We start from the raw sequence: 14,863 nt of genomic DNA, 5'->3' as shown, positions 1-14,863 counted from the left end.
AAACGGCGACGACAAAGCTACACAATCGCAAACCGTTAACGTTCGATTTCAAACCTATTCTCCGACAAGTTCTCGGCTCATTGACGATGACGGGCACAAAAACAATTCACGGAGTTCTTTTTTCTTCATCAAACATTGTCAACCTTATTCTGTACTTTATGTCACGTCTTTCGAGTTGTGCGAATTCGGTGTTTCTTCTTTCTTGTTTGCTATTCTTTTTTGATTTTATACCACAGTTCTTGCGGATCATCCCGACTTTGCGGTATTTTTACCTTGTACGATCAGGATTGTTTGATCTTTACTGAAGGAAGGAAGCAAGTCACTTTATCCTCGTTCATGGCTTGTAAGACATTGCTTTACAAACACACAAGGATTGTTCTTTACGATTTATTATTTTAAGATTACTGGGAGAACCTGATTATATGAAAGTATTATTGAAAGAAACACATAAAACGGAAATTGTGTGGCATACAAGTTGTTTCGGGCATATGTTAAAATGATGTAAAATTCTTTGGAGACAACTTGACCGAAAATAGGAAAATCATCAAAGTTATTTGTGGTGAAAACGTCTCATTACTGAGAACCAGACTTATTGTTAGTAGAAGCGAAACCGCCTAACTGTGGGCAGTCTAATTTATTTTTACGCGAAACGCCTAGTTGAAGGCAACTGGAGTACTCTCATCACAGGCGCCTAACTTCAATCAACCAAATTTACAGGTAGGAAAACCGCCTAATTGAAAGCAGTTACACGAGCAGCATCATCTTGTACATAAGTCTTAATAGAAGTCCGTTGCTCTTTTACAACGTGGAAACGCGAAAAACGCTAAAAAGCGTCGTTTCATATGTTATGTACTTTTTTGAGAGGAACTAATTGCAAAACGTCCCATGTCATTGCCATTAATGAATCGTAATGTACGAAAGAAGAACGTAGGACTTTTGTTTGAATTATGCGAGTTTAATGCATGAGTTCATATTGATAGGCCAGGTAATTATTTATATTTTTTACGCAGCTGAGAGAAAAAAGCAATAACCATTTATTGCGAAGAAAGTATTTCATAAAGCATATACTGCACAGTTTAAAAAACACCCATAAAGCATGTGAATTTTGTTTGTAAATTTATTTTAAAAATAAATACACCATTTGTATTTCTGCGTTGGAGCAGGCTAGGTTGAGCGTTAGGTGAGTCACGTGTATTGAAAATATTCATTCATGATCGTGAAGAAATCTCACAGATGCAGAGTAAAGAGCTAAAACTGCTGTGGTTGCTGACGATGACGTAAAGGCGTCACCTTTTGAATTTCCCGCGAATAGATTTTTTATTTGTTTGAATAAGATGAGAAGACTAAATTCAGGACCAGAGACACGATTGAAGAATCCGAAATAAATATCTAATTATAAATATGTTTACATTCATAAAAAAATTTTCAACAAATATCAGATGAAATTTGAATTTCATATTATGATATATTCTTTTGTCTGAAAACGGTGAGAGTTCTGATTAAATTTAGAGAAAATTCAACATTGTTTGGTGCCCTTTTCGAAAGCGATCAACCACAGACAACGAAATAAGAAAACGATGAAACGTTAAGCGTTTCAGCAGCTGACCAAGGTATAAGTGAGTGAGAAAAATGTCTATAACGTAGTAGTTTGAGAATATTGTGCGTAGTGGTGGGTATCTAATCTATATATAGACTAAGGTATAAATATATACATTGGCGGATATCCAATCCGACACGCACTCGCGTCGTCTCGACTCCACTCGTCGGCAGGATCGCATCTTTCTCTCTGCTTCTTCGTCGTCATCGTCATCATCATCTTCTTCACCTCGTTGTTCTTTTTCTTTTAGAGCTGGGTAGCAGTAGTAGCCCGGCGGGGTGCAGAGTCAGTCGGTACCTGCGAGTGCATGCGTGTGTGCATGCCCTCCGAAAGAGAGAGAAGAAAGGGAGAGAGAGGGCGAAGAAGAGAAGGTGGAAAATAGAGCCGCCAAAAGACATAATGTTAGCCCTAATTAGTGAATTCGAGGAGGTAGAAAGAAACGGATATCACGCAGTGCTGGGAAAATGATTCACCTATACGAGGCATCGGTGATTTTTTTTTACATCACAGAAGTGAAGCGGCAGCAGAATAAAAGTTTGACCGCGAGCGCGGTGGTTGGTGCGGATAAAAGAAAAAAAAAGAAAAAGAAATACTATTCGTGGATTGATAATAATTACAATTGTTCGAATGATTATGTGTTCTCGTTGAGGAATCTCTACCTATTTGACGCGATACACGCGATGACATGTGTCGTAGAGGAATTTTTATAAAGGCTGCGAATTGGCGGATTTTGTTTTTTTATTTTTCATCGTTCGTTTTATGACGATAAAAAAAGAAACGAACGAAAAACACGATAAACAAACTATAGATAAGTACATAAGAGTGTTGCACGTTTTGTAACAATCGAAGGAAATTTACTTTTTGTGATTGCGTAATACAACAGCCGTCACCATGGATTCCAAAGGCGTTAAAGGTTTACCCAAAATGCACCATCTATATCCAACGGCGAAGGGTGACACCCTTTGTCCGTTAGGATTTCACCCCCAGGTTCGGTGGCCGACGAGGTGCAAGCGATGTTTCAGGTAAAAAAACAACATGTGCAGCAGCATGAAATTAATTTTAAAACCACTACTTGCCGAGAATCGCGACACGAGGACTTCGCTGAGCGAGCGATTCCTCTGAAAACACTATTTCTGTAAACTTGTTAGCAAATTCCCGAGAATTTCGGAAGAGGTTCACATTTTTCTGGAATCGGCGTCGACGCGAGCATTCAAACGAGACCATTCACTGTTTTGTAGCTATCATGTCACACTTGATAATCAAAAATTTGTACCGAAAACTGGGATCCAGATTCAATTAGGTTAGGTTCTGCTTATGGCATCAATCTTTGTACCCGGGGTAGGGCTAAGTTTACATACGTATACACCTACATTTCTGGTATTGCAGAAATTGCCCACTTTATAGTATACTCGCTACTACTCCGTGAATCGGCATCAAGTAATTTGTGCTGCAGTACGAGAATAGCATCACGCAGAGAGACTATTAGGAAATCGAGGTCTGAACTCCCCGCACAAAGCTCATAGCTGAAATATCGTCTGTACGCACCAGACACAATTCTGGAATTAATAACCCTCCTTGCGAAATCGAATTCCAAATAATCTCTTTCAGGCTTGCGTGTAAAAATATAATATATGAATAATAAAAGCGATATAGAATGCAACGATGATCACAAATATCCAATTTTTCATAAAAACTTCCGTTTGTATTTCAATTTCACTGTATAGATTGAAGCGATATTTTTCAGAGACTACAAAGAGCACATAGGAAAAAAAGGTACTTTGAAAGACACGACAGCCTCGTCACCAAGCCTCTCGCCGTGGGAACCAGCCACAAGCCGGTGGGTTTGCCCCAAACCATTTACATGCGCGAAAGAAAAAAACGCTTGCCTCCGAGTGTCGGAATCCGAAAAAAATATAACAAAAAAATTTCAGCTCAACCGAGAACACAGACAAGCGAACTTGGGCCTCGACGTCGAACCTGTCGAAGGATGAGTCCAAGCTCTACCAGCAGGGACTTGGCGAAAAGAAACAGGTACTGAGCGGCGGCTGGTCGTCGACGTCGACGATAGACAATCTCGGGCAGAAGGAAACCGAGGCTGAGTCAGCGGAGACGAGCCAAGCGCCCGCTGCTCCGGGGCAATTGGCAGGAAAGCAGCGGGCCTACACGGGTTCACAGTCTGACAGCTATACCTTCAAACGATTTTCGAACTCCCTGGTAGCCGATGATGTCGCAGAGCTCGGTACGGACGCCCCGAACTTGCCTCAAAAGTTGCAGATCAAAAGCGTCAAGAGCGTCGTCGACGAGACCGACAATCCCGCGTCGTCGAATACAGACGTTGAATTCATCATACAGGTGGAACGATGTGTCCCTGGCTGACGTTTTCTGCGCTAAAAACCGAGCAGATTTCGTTCAGATGAAATTCTTGTAGGCTTGATAGTTTTCGAACTACAGGCGTTCGAACGTTCTGACCAATCGCGTTCCAGCTTCTCGTAACGGTCGCTCCGATGCGCTTCGCTCCGATTGGTCGAAACTTGGATTCGCTCTCGTTTGAAAATTATCAGGCCCTCGGAATTTCCGTTTACAGTAAATCGACCTGCGACTGAAAGATTTTTTTTCCACCAGGTGAAGAAATCTCGACCGTCGGAAAACGGAGTGAAATTAACCGAATCTGGGAAGGATAAACGGAGCGATTCAAGTAGCGATAAGGGCGGGAAAACTGAGAAGGTATGAAGTTTGAAGTGACTGATCGTGTCGCAGGCTGATTTAACTTGGTTGGTGACTTTCAGAATGAAATCGAGAAGCTCAAAGGTCAGCTGAGCGAGATGAGAACGCGTTGCGAAAAGGTCGAGAGAGAGAAGAGCGACATTCTGCTTCGTCGACTAGCAACGATGGACACCGTCTCGAATAAATCGTCGAGCAACGAAGTAACAAAGCTTCAAAAAACTGTCAAAGATCTTCAGGCTAAAACCGAAGGTGTAACCGCTATTCATGAATATTGATAAAAATTTAAGTTAAACGAAGTGAGGTGCCAGTTTCGCCGCTAATTCACATAGATTTCAACGCGGCGAGACTTTCATCGCACATATTTATCACGAGCTTCATTCACATGCGTTCCTTTCGTACGGAAGCCTTTCACTTCTCGTATAATAATATTATAAATCACAAGAAATAACGCTACGATATTCGTACTAAACGCCTGTATATCGTGAATTGAATGTGATGAGCAGGCAAAACGGCTATTATTTTTGGTAATTTACTTTTGGTTTCGTTGTTTCATCCATCGATCTTCCTCTTACGTAGCTTTAACCGAAGAGAAATCTGGGCTTTCAACGAAGCTCAGAAGCTTGGAAAAGGAGTTGAACGTTAAGACGAACCGTTCGGAAAAAGATAAGATAAACGAGGAGCTCAAGTCGAAATTGAAGGCCGCGGAAACTCTGTGTGAAACTCTGATGGACGAGAATGAAGACATGAAGAAGGAAATCAGGGACTTGGAGGAAGAGATATACGAGATGCAGGACAACTTCAGGCATGAATTATTAATTTTACAAGATTGATCCGTAATTTTCTGTGACTAAAATCATTTTTTATATTTTTTTAATTTCATTTATTATTTTTGTTTTACCTTACTCTGATCAGGGAAGAGCAGGCTGACGAGTATACGACTCTTCGTAAGGACTTAGAACAGTCTAATAAAAATTGTCGAATCCTCTCGTTCAAGTTGAGAAAAGTCGAGCGAAAAGTCGAGCAGTTGGAAAGTGAAAAAACGAGCATATCAAGCCAGTTCGATGGGGTAAAAACCGCACACAATTTTTTAATCGTGAATTTGGTAATTGTACATGTACGAATATCGTGTATTTTTCACAGTTAAGGAAATTGGAGTTGACGCTACGCAAGGTGGTCAACGAGTACAAAAATCGCACGGCGAAAAAAACAACTGATTACACGACAAAGCTGCAACTAAGAAAGATGGTGGACGACCTCGAGAAGGAAATAGGTGAGGAGCTGAATATTAATATCATTAAGTGAAGTTGAATTTGTAACGTGCAATTTAACTGAGGGTAAAATTTTTCGAAGTTGGTCTCGGTCTAATCATTTTCATTACTTTTCGCAGCTGATATTTTCGGTATGATTATAACCGTGACCGAAGGAAAAGACGTTGAAGTGACGGGAATTCCTGCGGTGGTTCCTCAGGATGATTCCCAAAATTTGAAGAACCAGGAAAAACTCGTCAAAGAATGCGAACTCCTGAAGCAGAAGCTCGACAAAGCAACGAGAGAACTTAACGCCGAGAGAGACACGAAGAAGACGGAAAAAAGCAGCAAGCCGCCTTCTTCGGACGACAACAAATCGTCCGAACTCCTGATGCGTTAGTTCCATTTAAACATTATTCGATTCCACGTATTCGTGGTATTGAAATTACTAAAACGATAAGTAGGAACAAGAATATAAGGAAGAACACTGTTTCAAATTTAGCGCCAATTTTCAAATTCAAATAACGGAATTTGTATTTTCCCGCCTTATAAATCAATTAGAATTCAATCCAGCGGTAGCTTTTCAGGCACTCTGTGAATCGAAACCGCACAGGGTTCTTTGTGTAATATAATGATATAAAGTCGGCCGGAGGCGTGTTGTGCGTGCAGATTGCGCGGAGCGGCTTATAAGGCATTAGAAAATTGAATTGAGAACGGTGATACCCGGCCGGTAAAGTAGAACTGAACCTCATTCCAGAGCAGCGGTATGTATATCGTTTCTAATAATGGGAACATGCAGTTATGCGCCTGCTTCCTGCGTATACAATATCATGCGGTCGGGGGACGTAATCAGACTTGTATAATAACGTGGCACGACTCGCAGTATTTTTTTTTCTTTCATTCTTTATTCGAACAGCGCGTGGCACTGCCCGATTCTCATTTACGGTGCGCACGTTCTCACAGCTTCGAGAAACAGTTTCGAAATAACGATCGCTCCACGTGCAATTGAGAAAATTATGAATGATGGAAATTGAAACGATCGAGCCGAATATCGATTACATGTACAGCGAATTTTTTCTCTTCCATACAGTCAAGAAGAAACTCGAGGATGCGATCAGCCTGAACAAGGAAGAGAGAAATTCGTGGGATGTTGAAAGAGTGAAACTTCACGAAGAGAAGGAAAAACTGAAGTCCAAATTGCTGTCGCTATCCGCGGAGAAGCTGAAAGTCTACAACGAGGTGGTTCAGCTTAAAAAGGATCTCGGTAAACCATTAGAAATATTTTTTCGAGGCAAAAAATTTTCGGGGTTTCATTTTTTGTTAAACACAATTTAGAATCGGCGACATCGTCCGGTAAAGAAAGCGCCAGAATAGAATTTGCGATGAACGAACTGAAGAAAGAACTATACGTGGAAAAAGAGAGGTGTAAAAATTTACAGAACGATCTGACGACGTGCGTGGAAAAGGAGGGACGGATAGTAAAGACACTCGCATCCGTGAGTGCATTGTGAAAATAAGAATTCTGATATTATTGAGCGGTAGAAATATTTTTCAAATCCAATATTCTCTCAGGTCGAAACGAGCAAATCTCAGCTCGAGGGAGAGCTGAAGCGGATTAAACTGGAACTGGAGAACGAGAGGAATTCCTGCTCAGCAAAGATCTCAAAAACGAGTTCCGAGGTCGCAGAATTATCAAAGGAGCTGGAAAAGGTTCGGACCGAAAGTGAAAAAATTGTTCAGGGTAAAGAGGGCGAAATCGCTACCCTAAAGAAGAAGATTCTTAGTCTTGAAAAGGCCGGTGTTAATGCGAAGAAGTTGAACGAGATGAAGCAAACTTACACCGAAAAAATTTCAAGTCAGTTACATCAGTTTGGTTTTTATTAAGTGTAGATTACAGGAGCTTTGAAAGCTTGATTTTACCCTGCATTGATTTTACCGCAGACTTGGAAAAGGAAGTAAAAACCGGAGTAAAGCTGTACGATGATTTAAACGTGAAGTACGGAGTCCTGGGCGATTCGAGAGCCCATCTTGAGAGTCAAAATACGATATTGACCAGGTAAACTCTTCGCAGATTTAAAATTTTCATTTTTCGTTTATCCCCGCATTTTTTTCACGATTTATTTATCAACTTTTATTGCAGCAAGCTGCTGGACCGTAAGCACGAGATAAATCGGATCGAGGGAGAGTTGAAAGCAATACGTGAAACGTACAATAAGAAAGAAGACGAGTGGGTTAAAGAAAAATTACGTATGGAGGTGAGGGTTCGGATAACTGTTTCAACGGCATCAGCTCAAGTTTTTTATTTTTTATTACATCGACAATTCGCTTTTCAGGAGAAATTACGCGAGTATGAAAAATCAGCCAGCAAATCGTCCATCGATGAGAAAAACGATGAAGTCGCAAGACTGAGGAAAGAGAATTCTGTGCTCACCGAGCAGTTGGACGCGGTGAAAAAGGCAGTAAGTACGAGTATATTATCAATTCGTGATCAAGATCTTAGTGCAGGTGTAAAAATGTTCGATTTTTGTTAATTAGATAGTTCAATCAGGAAAATTAGCTCCAAGTTAAATTTTTTACGTCCGTTATGGACTACTGATATGGGTTCTTTCCCGCTTGAAGTAATTACACCCGAAGGGATGTTGGTAGGATGTTGATTACTGATTGATGTTTGACGAAATGTAGTTCACTTAAGAAAGTGGATTTGAATATCATTTGGCGAATGCAATTGAATGTGATTGAATGTAAGGTTTGGAGATGTCTCGTGAGAAAGAGTTGGTTTTTGAGTGAGATGTGTGGTTTTTGAGAGTTGGAGTACGAGTGAGGTTGGAGACAAAGCGTATGGGTGCAAGGACAGGCGTGAAAATCCAGAGTGAGCGGAATGGAATTAGCTGAGTAAGTATGATAACGAGTAGCGTGAGGCTGGATGGAAATAGGAGGACAGGATAGAGACTGTGAAGTTAATATAAGAAATATTGGAGAATTATCAAGCAGGAGCCATTGGATGAGAAAGACGTGTGGTGGTACACCGGATGTAACAAACTCTTGCCTCTGACGAGAATATGCGATTTTTCGAGTAGATATTTTCAGTCTTGAAATCTACTCAATCAAACTCCTTTAACTTTATTTAACTTTCGTTGAACTAATTATATTCCTCCCACCTTACACTATCTGACCGCTCAACGCTAGCAGATAGGCATGTTCCTATAGCTTCGGTTGCCTATCTGCAACTGTTGAATGGTGAGTTTTACAGAAAACTCGCGGTATCTGCATCCTAATATCACGACTATATCAATTGACGCGTGGTATTTACATGAGATGAAAACGATATGTCATTTTTGTGACGATTAATTCTAGAACGACGACCTGACGAGCAGGCTTCAGGATTACGAGAGCGTTTCGAAGATCCAGAAGAACTGGTCAGCGGATACTTCGGCATTGGAAACGGAGCTGCGAAAGGCGAAGAGCGCTTTGTCGAACGCGGACAAGGTGCGGAAGGCGGATTTGGCGCAGTGTAAAATGCGATACGAGCACAGAATAACGGCGATAAACGATGAGATACAGTCGATACAAAACCAGCTCTCGCGCTACAAGCGAGAACGCGACACTTACAAGCACATGCTTGAGGGGGCCCAGAGAACGATCGGGGATTTGAAGGCGGTACGGAAACGAAGGCAGTCGAACACGTCGACGGGAAAATCGGACGAGGTAAAGATTCCGTTGATCTTTGGGAAATAATTCCGGGCCTTCGTCATCTCGGTCTGATATTTTTCAGGACGAGGAAGTAATCGCGAATAACGTTACGGTCCTCGAAAAGCAGATCAGCTGTATGGAGGACGAGCTGTCCGAGACTAGGCTCGAGTCCTCGAAACTGAAGACAGAACTCGTTTCCGAGAGATCCGCATGGCAGGTCAAACTTTCGGAGATGCAATCGCGTGTGAACGAGGTTATTACAGTCATTTTATTACATCTCATAAAAAAGAATTAACACAACATGTACGACGTTGTTTGTGCCTTGATATTCGTTATTAAGTTCACCTGAAAGGATCAGCTGTTCACCCCGTGTGACGCCATATTGCCTTCATCGCATCTGGGTCACGTGACCGATCTAAAAGTATTTGTGAGAATCGATCCCGTTTTCTTTTGAAACATCCGTTCAATTGCGAATTTTTTGTAATATGATCGTTCAGATCGTTGCGAGTACGCTCTAGTCAGCTGGGACCGATTAATTGTGAAATGAATTAATAATCAAATAATTCGCAAAATATAACCTCAAAGCCCATCTCGCAGCAAAATGAATAGATTGATTAATATTTATTCAGTCGTAGCTGACCGGAGCGCATTTTTTCAAAATAGCAGAATCATTTTACAAAATATTTCAAATCTAACCTTTGCGAAACAATCAGGCTGATTCTTGTATAAATACTCCTAAATCAGTCACGTCACCCGGTGCTGAAACAATTATTGACACTTGGAATTATAGTTGGAAGAGGAGCGCCTCCTTTCGAGCGGGCGGACGAAAATTCCAGGTCTGAAAGTCCGAATGGAACTTGCCTGGCAAAAGGAGCGAGAGGAGCAGCAGAGGCTTCTTCAAGAAACCGCAACACTGGCTCGCGATCTCAGGCAGACATTGTTCGAGGTATGAGAAGAATAATTTGATGCCGAATATATTTGAGTATGGTCAAAAATCGCGTTTCAGATCGAAAGAGAACGTGACAAGGAGCGTCTAGAGAATAAGAGGAAGCAGGATCAGCTGAAGAAGTCATTTGACGAGGAGAAGGAAGAGAACAAAAAGAAACTGATCGAGGTGAGTGTCCGGAAAATATTTACAGCCAAGCGTTGATTAACTGGGGTTAATCTTCATCAGTACGCCAGAACTGCGGTTTATATTATCAGTCCACGAGCATTTTGGATTTCACGAAGTTTCAGAGGATTTCAGGATTTAATGTGTTTCAAAGATTTTATGCGTTTATGACTTCATAATTTCGAGGATGATAATACTTTCGACTTCCAGCTGCTGAACGTCAGTTAGTAATGTCACGAAAAAATCGTTTTTCAGCTCCAGTGCGATTTGCTCGAGCTGCGAGATGCTCACGCAAAATTGCGGACAAGTAACGAAAAAATGAGGAGAGAGAAGGAGCGGCACGAACGGGAACGCGAAGAGCTGAGGGACATTATTGCGAGCAAAAGACGTCTTGAACACAACGAGGCTCGTAGCGTAAACGTGATTCTTCAGCAGGTTGATGATCTGATGAAATTGTTCCCGGAATTACAGGCGTCGAAACCTAACAATGACGGTTCCAATGGTAAACAGACATCAAACAGCGACACTTACACGCCGACACCGCCGAGGAGATTGAAGGTGATTCAAAGCATTCGGACCACTGAAATTTAATCATGAAAAATGTCTTGACTGATGGAAAATTTTCTTGAAATCTCCAACGTTTGTTTTATGGTTTTTTAGGGACCAAAATCTAGGGAATCATCACCAGGCATGATGGACTCGAGGGAAGATATCAGAGGTATGAAGTTGAGTCGATTGTGACTCCGAGGCAATTTTTTTTTACCACGTTTTTTCCAGGATCAACCAAGGATTTGGGTGGAAGAACGGAGAAGCTTGAATACACGATTGGAAAGCTGATGGAGGTTGCGAAAGAGTTGAAGGACACGAAAAAGACATTCGACGACCGTTTAGCGGTGAAGGCTAAGAAATTTGGAAAGCGGTAAGTGACGATTGATTTCCAGAGAGTTTATTATTTTTTTTTAACTCATATTTCCGTCAGGTCAACGTCTATCGAAAGCGACTCAACGAGCAGAGGAACAACTCTGAGTCGCGTTGGCTATCAAGATAAGTCGAATAAGTCGAGCTTGAAAAGAAAGAGTGTGTCCCTGGAACAAACAGCGGGAAAAAATGATCAACAGGTAGTTGGCAATAATTATAGTAACAAAAAATTGGTCGATTTCTAACTTGCACATGTCTAATTCGTCTGTAAAATCGTGATCTTAGACGATCTGGGCCAATGACAGCAACGTATCAAGCATGCAATCTTTGGACGGTTCGGACGTGGATTCGCGGCACTTCAGTATGCAGAGAGACTCGAGTGTCGATAGGTACTATAGCTTTTTTCATAACAGCAGCACTAATGGAACAATTTCGATGATGCAAAGATAACAATTCACGGTATACAATTGCCTTTAATTTTGCAGCAGGCTCTCGGGCGGTTCGACCAAGAGCGAGCTGCTTCAGCGTGACAAAAAATACAACAAAGGTATCATAAGGAAAATAACGACGAAGCTGACTAAGTCGGCGAGTGTCGACGACCCGAATAGTTCCATTGATTACTCAATGCAGGTGAGTGAGGCCTGTTTTTTGTTTTTTACTTTTTGCATTATTCGTTCAAAAAATCTTTTTGCCGCTTGATTCCGTTTTTCTACTCAAGAATGTCACTTTTGTTACTCAGACGTCAGGCTCTGAGGCGAGCATCAATGACCAGGATACGAGAAACGGTAAACGAAACTTGAAGAAAAAGTTGACAGACATGTTCAAAAGGGGTTCGTCGCGGAGTAACAGGTAAAGCACGGAAAACACCGCGGATTAAAACTAACAACTTAGATATCGATGATTCTAATCGTCCGATTTCCGCAGCTTGGACAGAAGAGGAGCTTCTCAGGAGGCGAGCAGACCTTCCTCGAGAAATTCGATGTCCTCAAAAAATTAACAATACAACCTTCGACCCTTCCTGTGTAAAATATAATTAAAATAAAACTAACGTATCAGTCTAATTGTAACATCGATTGTAATTTATATCAAGCTGATGACGAACCACCCGCATTTAGATAGACGTTAACGTAACATGAAGCTGTAACGGGATATTTCCGAGTTCGGAGACTTCGAAAGGTCTGTAAATGCTAAAGCTGAGAAAATTAAAATTCTAATCATCCGGGAACAGCCTCTATGTCGTTAAATTTACGTTATGTTGTAAGTATACAATACACATGAATATATGTAACATATCTAAATTTAGGAAATTGTATAGATTTATAGATCGTTGTATATTGTACATTTTACTTGCGAGTTTGTAATTAATTGTGTTAAATTTTAATTGTATATATATAAATATATATACATATAATATATAAAACGTAGCCGTAGAAAAGAAAGAAGCGGAGCATGTTATTGTAAAATGGAACGATATATATGGAATCTCACTATCGAAAATGAATATACTGCGACATAACTGTAGGTGTAAAGTATTTAGGTATTGATTTATTTTATATTGAGTTTAACCAACAACGACATTATCATTGTCGATAAATGCGTAAGGTGGAACCGCCATGTTAGTGGGAGCGGGACCTTTGCGTATTCGGGCCGAAGCATCATAGTGCGATCCGTGGCAAGGACAATAATACCCCCCGGCAAAGTCGCCCGAATTCGGAATTGGGACACATCCAAGATGCGTACAGATTCCGACGACAATAAGCCACTCCGGATGTTGCACACGTTTATCGTCAGGCTCCGGATCTCGGAGATCCGACATTTTCGTTAGACGTTCTCGGTCGATAATCTCCTGGGTGCTAGAGCGGTTTTATTTCACTTGAGAGCAATACATTTATCGAAAGATTAAAGTTGAAAAAAAAGAGACTTCGCAAATCGTATTTTGTGGTCGTTGTTTCGGTAAAGAATGAAGTGTATGAACGGTTTCCGATCGTGCCAGGGTTAAAGAAGCTTCTAAGGTTCGCGATTTTTGTCACAGAAGGCGGAATCGAAATAACGAAGGTGCGAAAGACGTGAGGTGATGCGCCCCGCTCACTATTACGATGTTTGTTTGCAAATCTAATTTCGAATGTGTGGAATGAAAATTTTTGCTTCGATAAAGTAGAACGATTCAGTGTCACATTCAGCTTAAGAGTAGCAAAATTATTTTTTACATACCGATGTGTCACGAAGAGTGGTTTTCCGCGCCATTTGAAGACTTTAGTTTTACCCTCTATGATATCGTTCAACTTCACTTCTAACTGGGCCAAGGCAAGGACGTCTGCCGATGGTGACATCGATGACAGTGCTTGTGCGATAACAGTCTTCGCCCCGTAAAGAGCAGCAGTGCCCATAGCTGTGAATAATAGCACAATTCCTCATTTACTTCATTATTCTTGGATTCTATACGTTTGTCGAATCATATCAAGCAAATAGAAAACTCTGCAAAATATGCAGTCGCAAGGCACTAACACGAGTTACGAAAGCTTGAATAATTTTTTAGAAATTCAATAAGCTAATTGAAAGACTAGTTTTTCGTAACTCCGAAGGAATGCGGCGTGTTACTGACAAAAGGTGACGAGTGCAACACTTCCACGACGACGATCTGCGGATGCTGCGGTCGAAGAATGAGGATCCTTCAATGCAGTTTTCCGATAATCGTCAAAATTAGGTTTTGGCACATCGGTGTATGCGAATCGAAGAACTCCGAGGTTTCGATCTTGAGTCACAATATGGGAGTATATTTCAATTTGATAGTTTGGAATTTCTGATGGTTCGTTAGATACGTCTAAAAATATTAAGGCCATATAAACATACTTGTGAATATCGAGGGTAGAAAAGTGTTGACTTTAACAGCGATCGAAAAATCACAGATTCTGAGCGCTCCACGATTTATCATATTGATTAAATACATTCTTTGACAGGGTAAGAAGGAATTATGTGAACTTAGCCACAGATCAATTATTGATAATTCTCGAGATCGATAGGGCGTGACAATTGTAATGAAATAAACTTACATATTGCATTCCACTGATCTCTAACGATAAGTATATATGTAGATCTGTGTTGCATCCCATAACGAAATGTAACGATAAATCACTAACTTTCGCGACGCTTTCGAAGAATACTTTAACAACGTGTTCTTCTAACCTTCGTTACGCTCGATCAAGTTTGTGATATGACCCTGATACAAGTTGTGACACTCGGTACACTGAGAAGCTTTTTGCAAAATTCTCAGGTAGACTTAAGGGGGTTACAGCTTGGACGGTTGAAAATCATACCTATTTGTAGTATTTTTTTTTAAAGAAAATGAATAAACTTAGAGAAATTTGAATTACAAAACTTTATCATTTATAGAAGAATATAAATTCGAAAATTTGGTGACTTCGAAAAATTAACGACTAGAGATGCTTAGCCGGAGCCTTACTCCACTCATCACCAGTGAGTTCGAATTTGTTTTCGTTGCCTGGTATGTATGTATTAAGAATTTCGTCTCTTCAAGCATTAAGAATGTGGTGTGTAGATGATATGTTTACATTTTTG

At 40.8% G+C, this 14,863-nt stretch overlaps 2 protein-coding genes across 3 annotated transcripts; one reads left to right on the top strand and one right to left on the bottom strand.

The window, feature by feature from the left end:
- The first annotated feature begins 1,798 nt into the window (after positions 1-1,798).
- On the top strand, positions 1,799-12,813 carry LOC124219709 (myosin-2 heavy chain). 2 transcript variants are annotated; one of them, XM_046627679.2, is made up of 27 exons: positions 1,799-2,619; positions 3,342-3,434; positions 3,529-3,949; positions 4,220-4,321; positions 4,384-4,570; positions 4,898-5,123; positions 5,234-5,387; positions 5,462-5,591; positions 5,709-5,963; positions 6,659-6,832; positions 6,904-7,064; positions 7,141-7,423; positions 7,510-7,624; positions 7,709-7,823; positions 7,902-8,027; positions 8,923-9,273; positions 9,341-9,511; positions 10,049-10,204; positions 10,265-10,372; positions 10,625-10,927; positions 11,030-11,087; positions 11,147-11,288; positions 11,349-11,487; positions 11,573-11,676; positions 11,776-11,917; positions 12,027-12,136; positions 12,212-12,813. In XM_046627679.2, exons 1-27 carry the CDS (start codon positions 2,489-2,491, stop codon positions 12,282-12,284), a joined length of 4,530 nt encoding a protein of 1,509 aa, XP_046483635.1. In that variant the 5' UTR covers positions 1,799-2,488; the 3' UTR covers positions 12,285-12,813. The 2 variants fall into 2 exon arrangements, with proteins under 2 accessions (XP_046483635.1, XP_046483634.1); XM_046627678.2 differs by having other exon boundaries at positions 1,800-2,619; positions 11,773-11,917; positions 12,212-12,812.
- Positions 12,718-14,016, bottom strand: LOC124218532 (cytochrome b-c1 complex subunit Rieske, mitochondrial). The gene is made up of 3 exons (XM_046625071.2): positions 13,890-14,016; positions 13,499-13,676; positions 12,718-13,140 (listed from the first exon to the last, which is right to left on the bottom strand). Exons 2-3 carry the CDS (start codon positions 13,672-13,674, stop codon positions 12,849-12,851), a joined length of 468 nt encoding a protein of 155 aa, XP_046481027.2. The 5' UTR covers positions 13,675-13,676; positions 13,890-14,016; the 3' UTR covers positions 12,718-12,848.
- Positions 14,017-14,863: the final 847 nt, after the last annotated feature.

The sequence above is a fragment of the Neodiprion pinetum genome, chromosome 5 (assembly GCF_021155775.2).
Source record: "Neodiprion pinetum isolate iyNeoPine1 chromosome 5, iyNeoPine1.2, whole genome shotgun sequence".
In the NCBI taxonomy this organism is placed as follows: Eukaryota; Metazoa; Arthropoda; class Insecta; order Hymenoptera; family Diprionidae; genus Neodiprion; species Neodiprion pinetum.
Note: the sequence above shows the minus strand (reverse complement) of the source record. Positions and strands in the feature narration are given on the sequence as shown.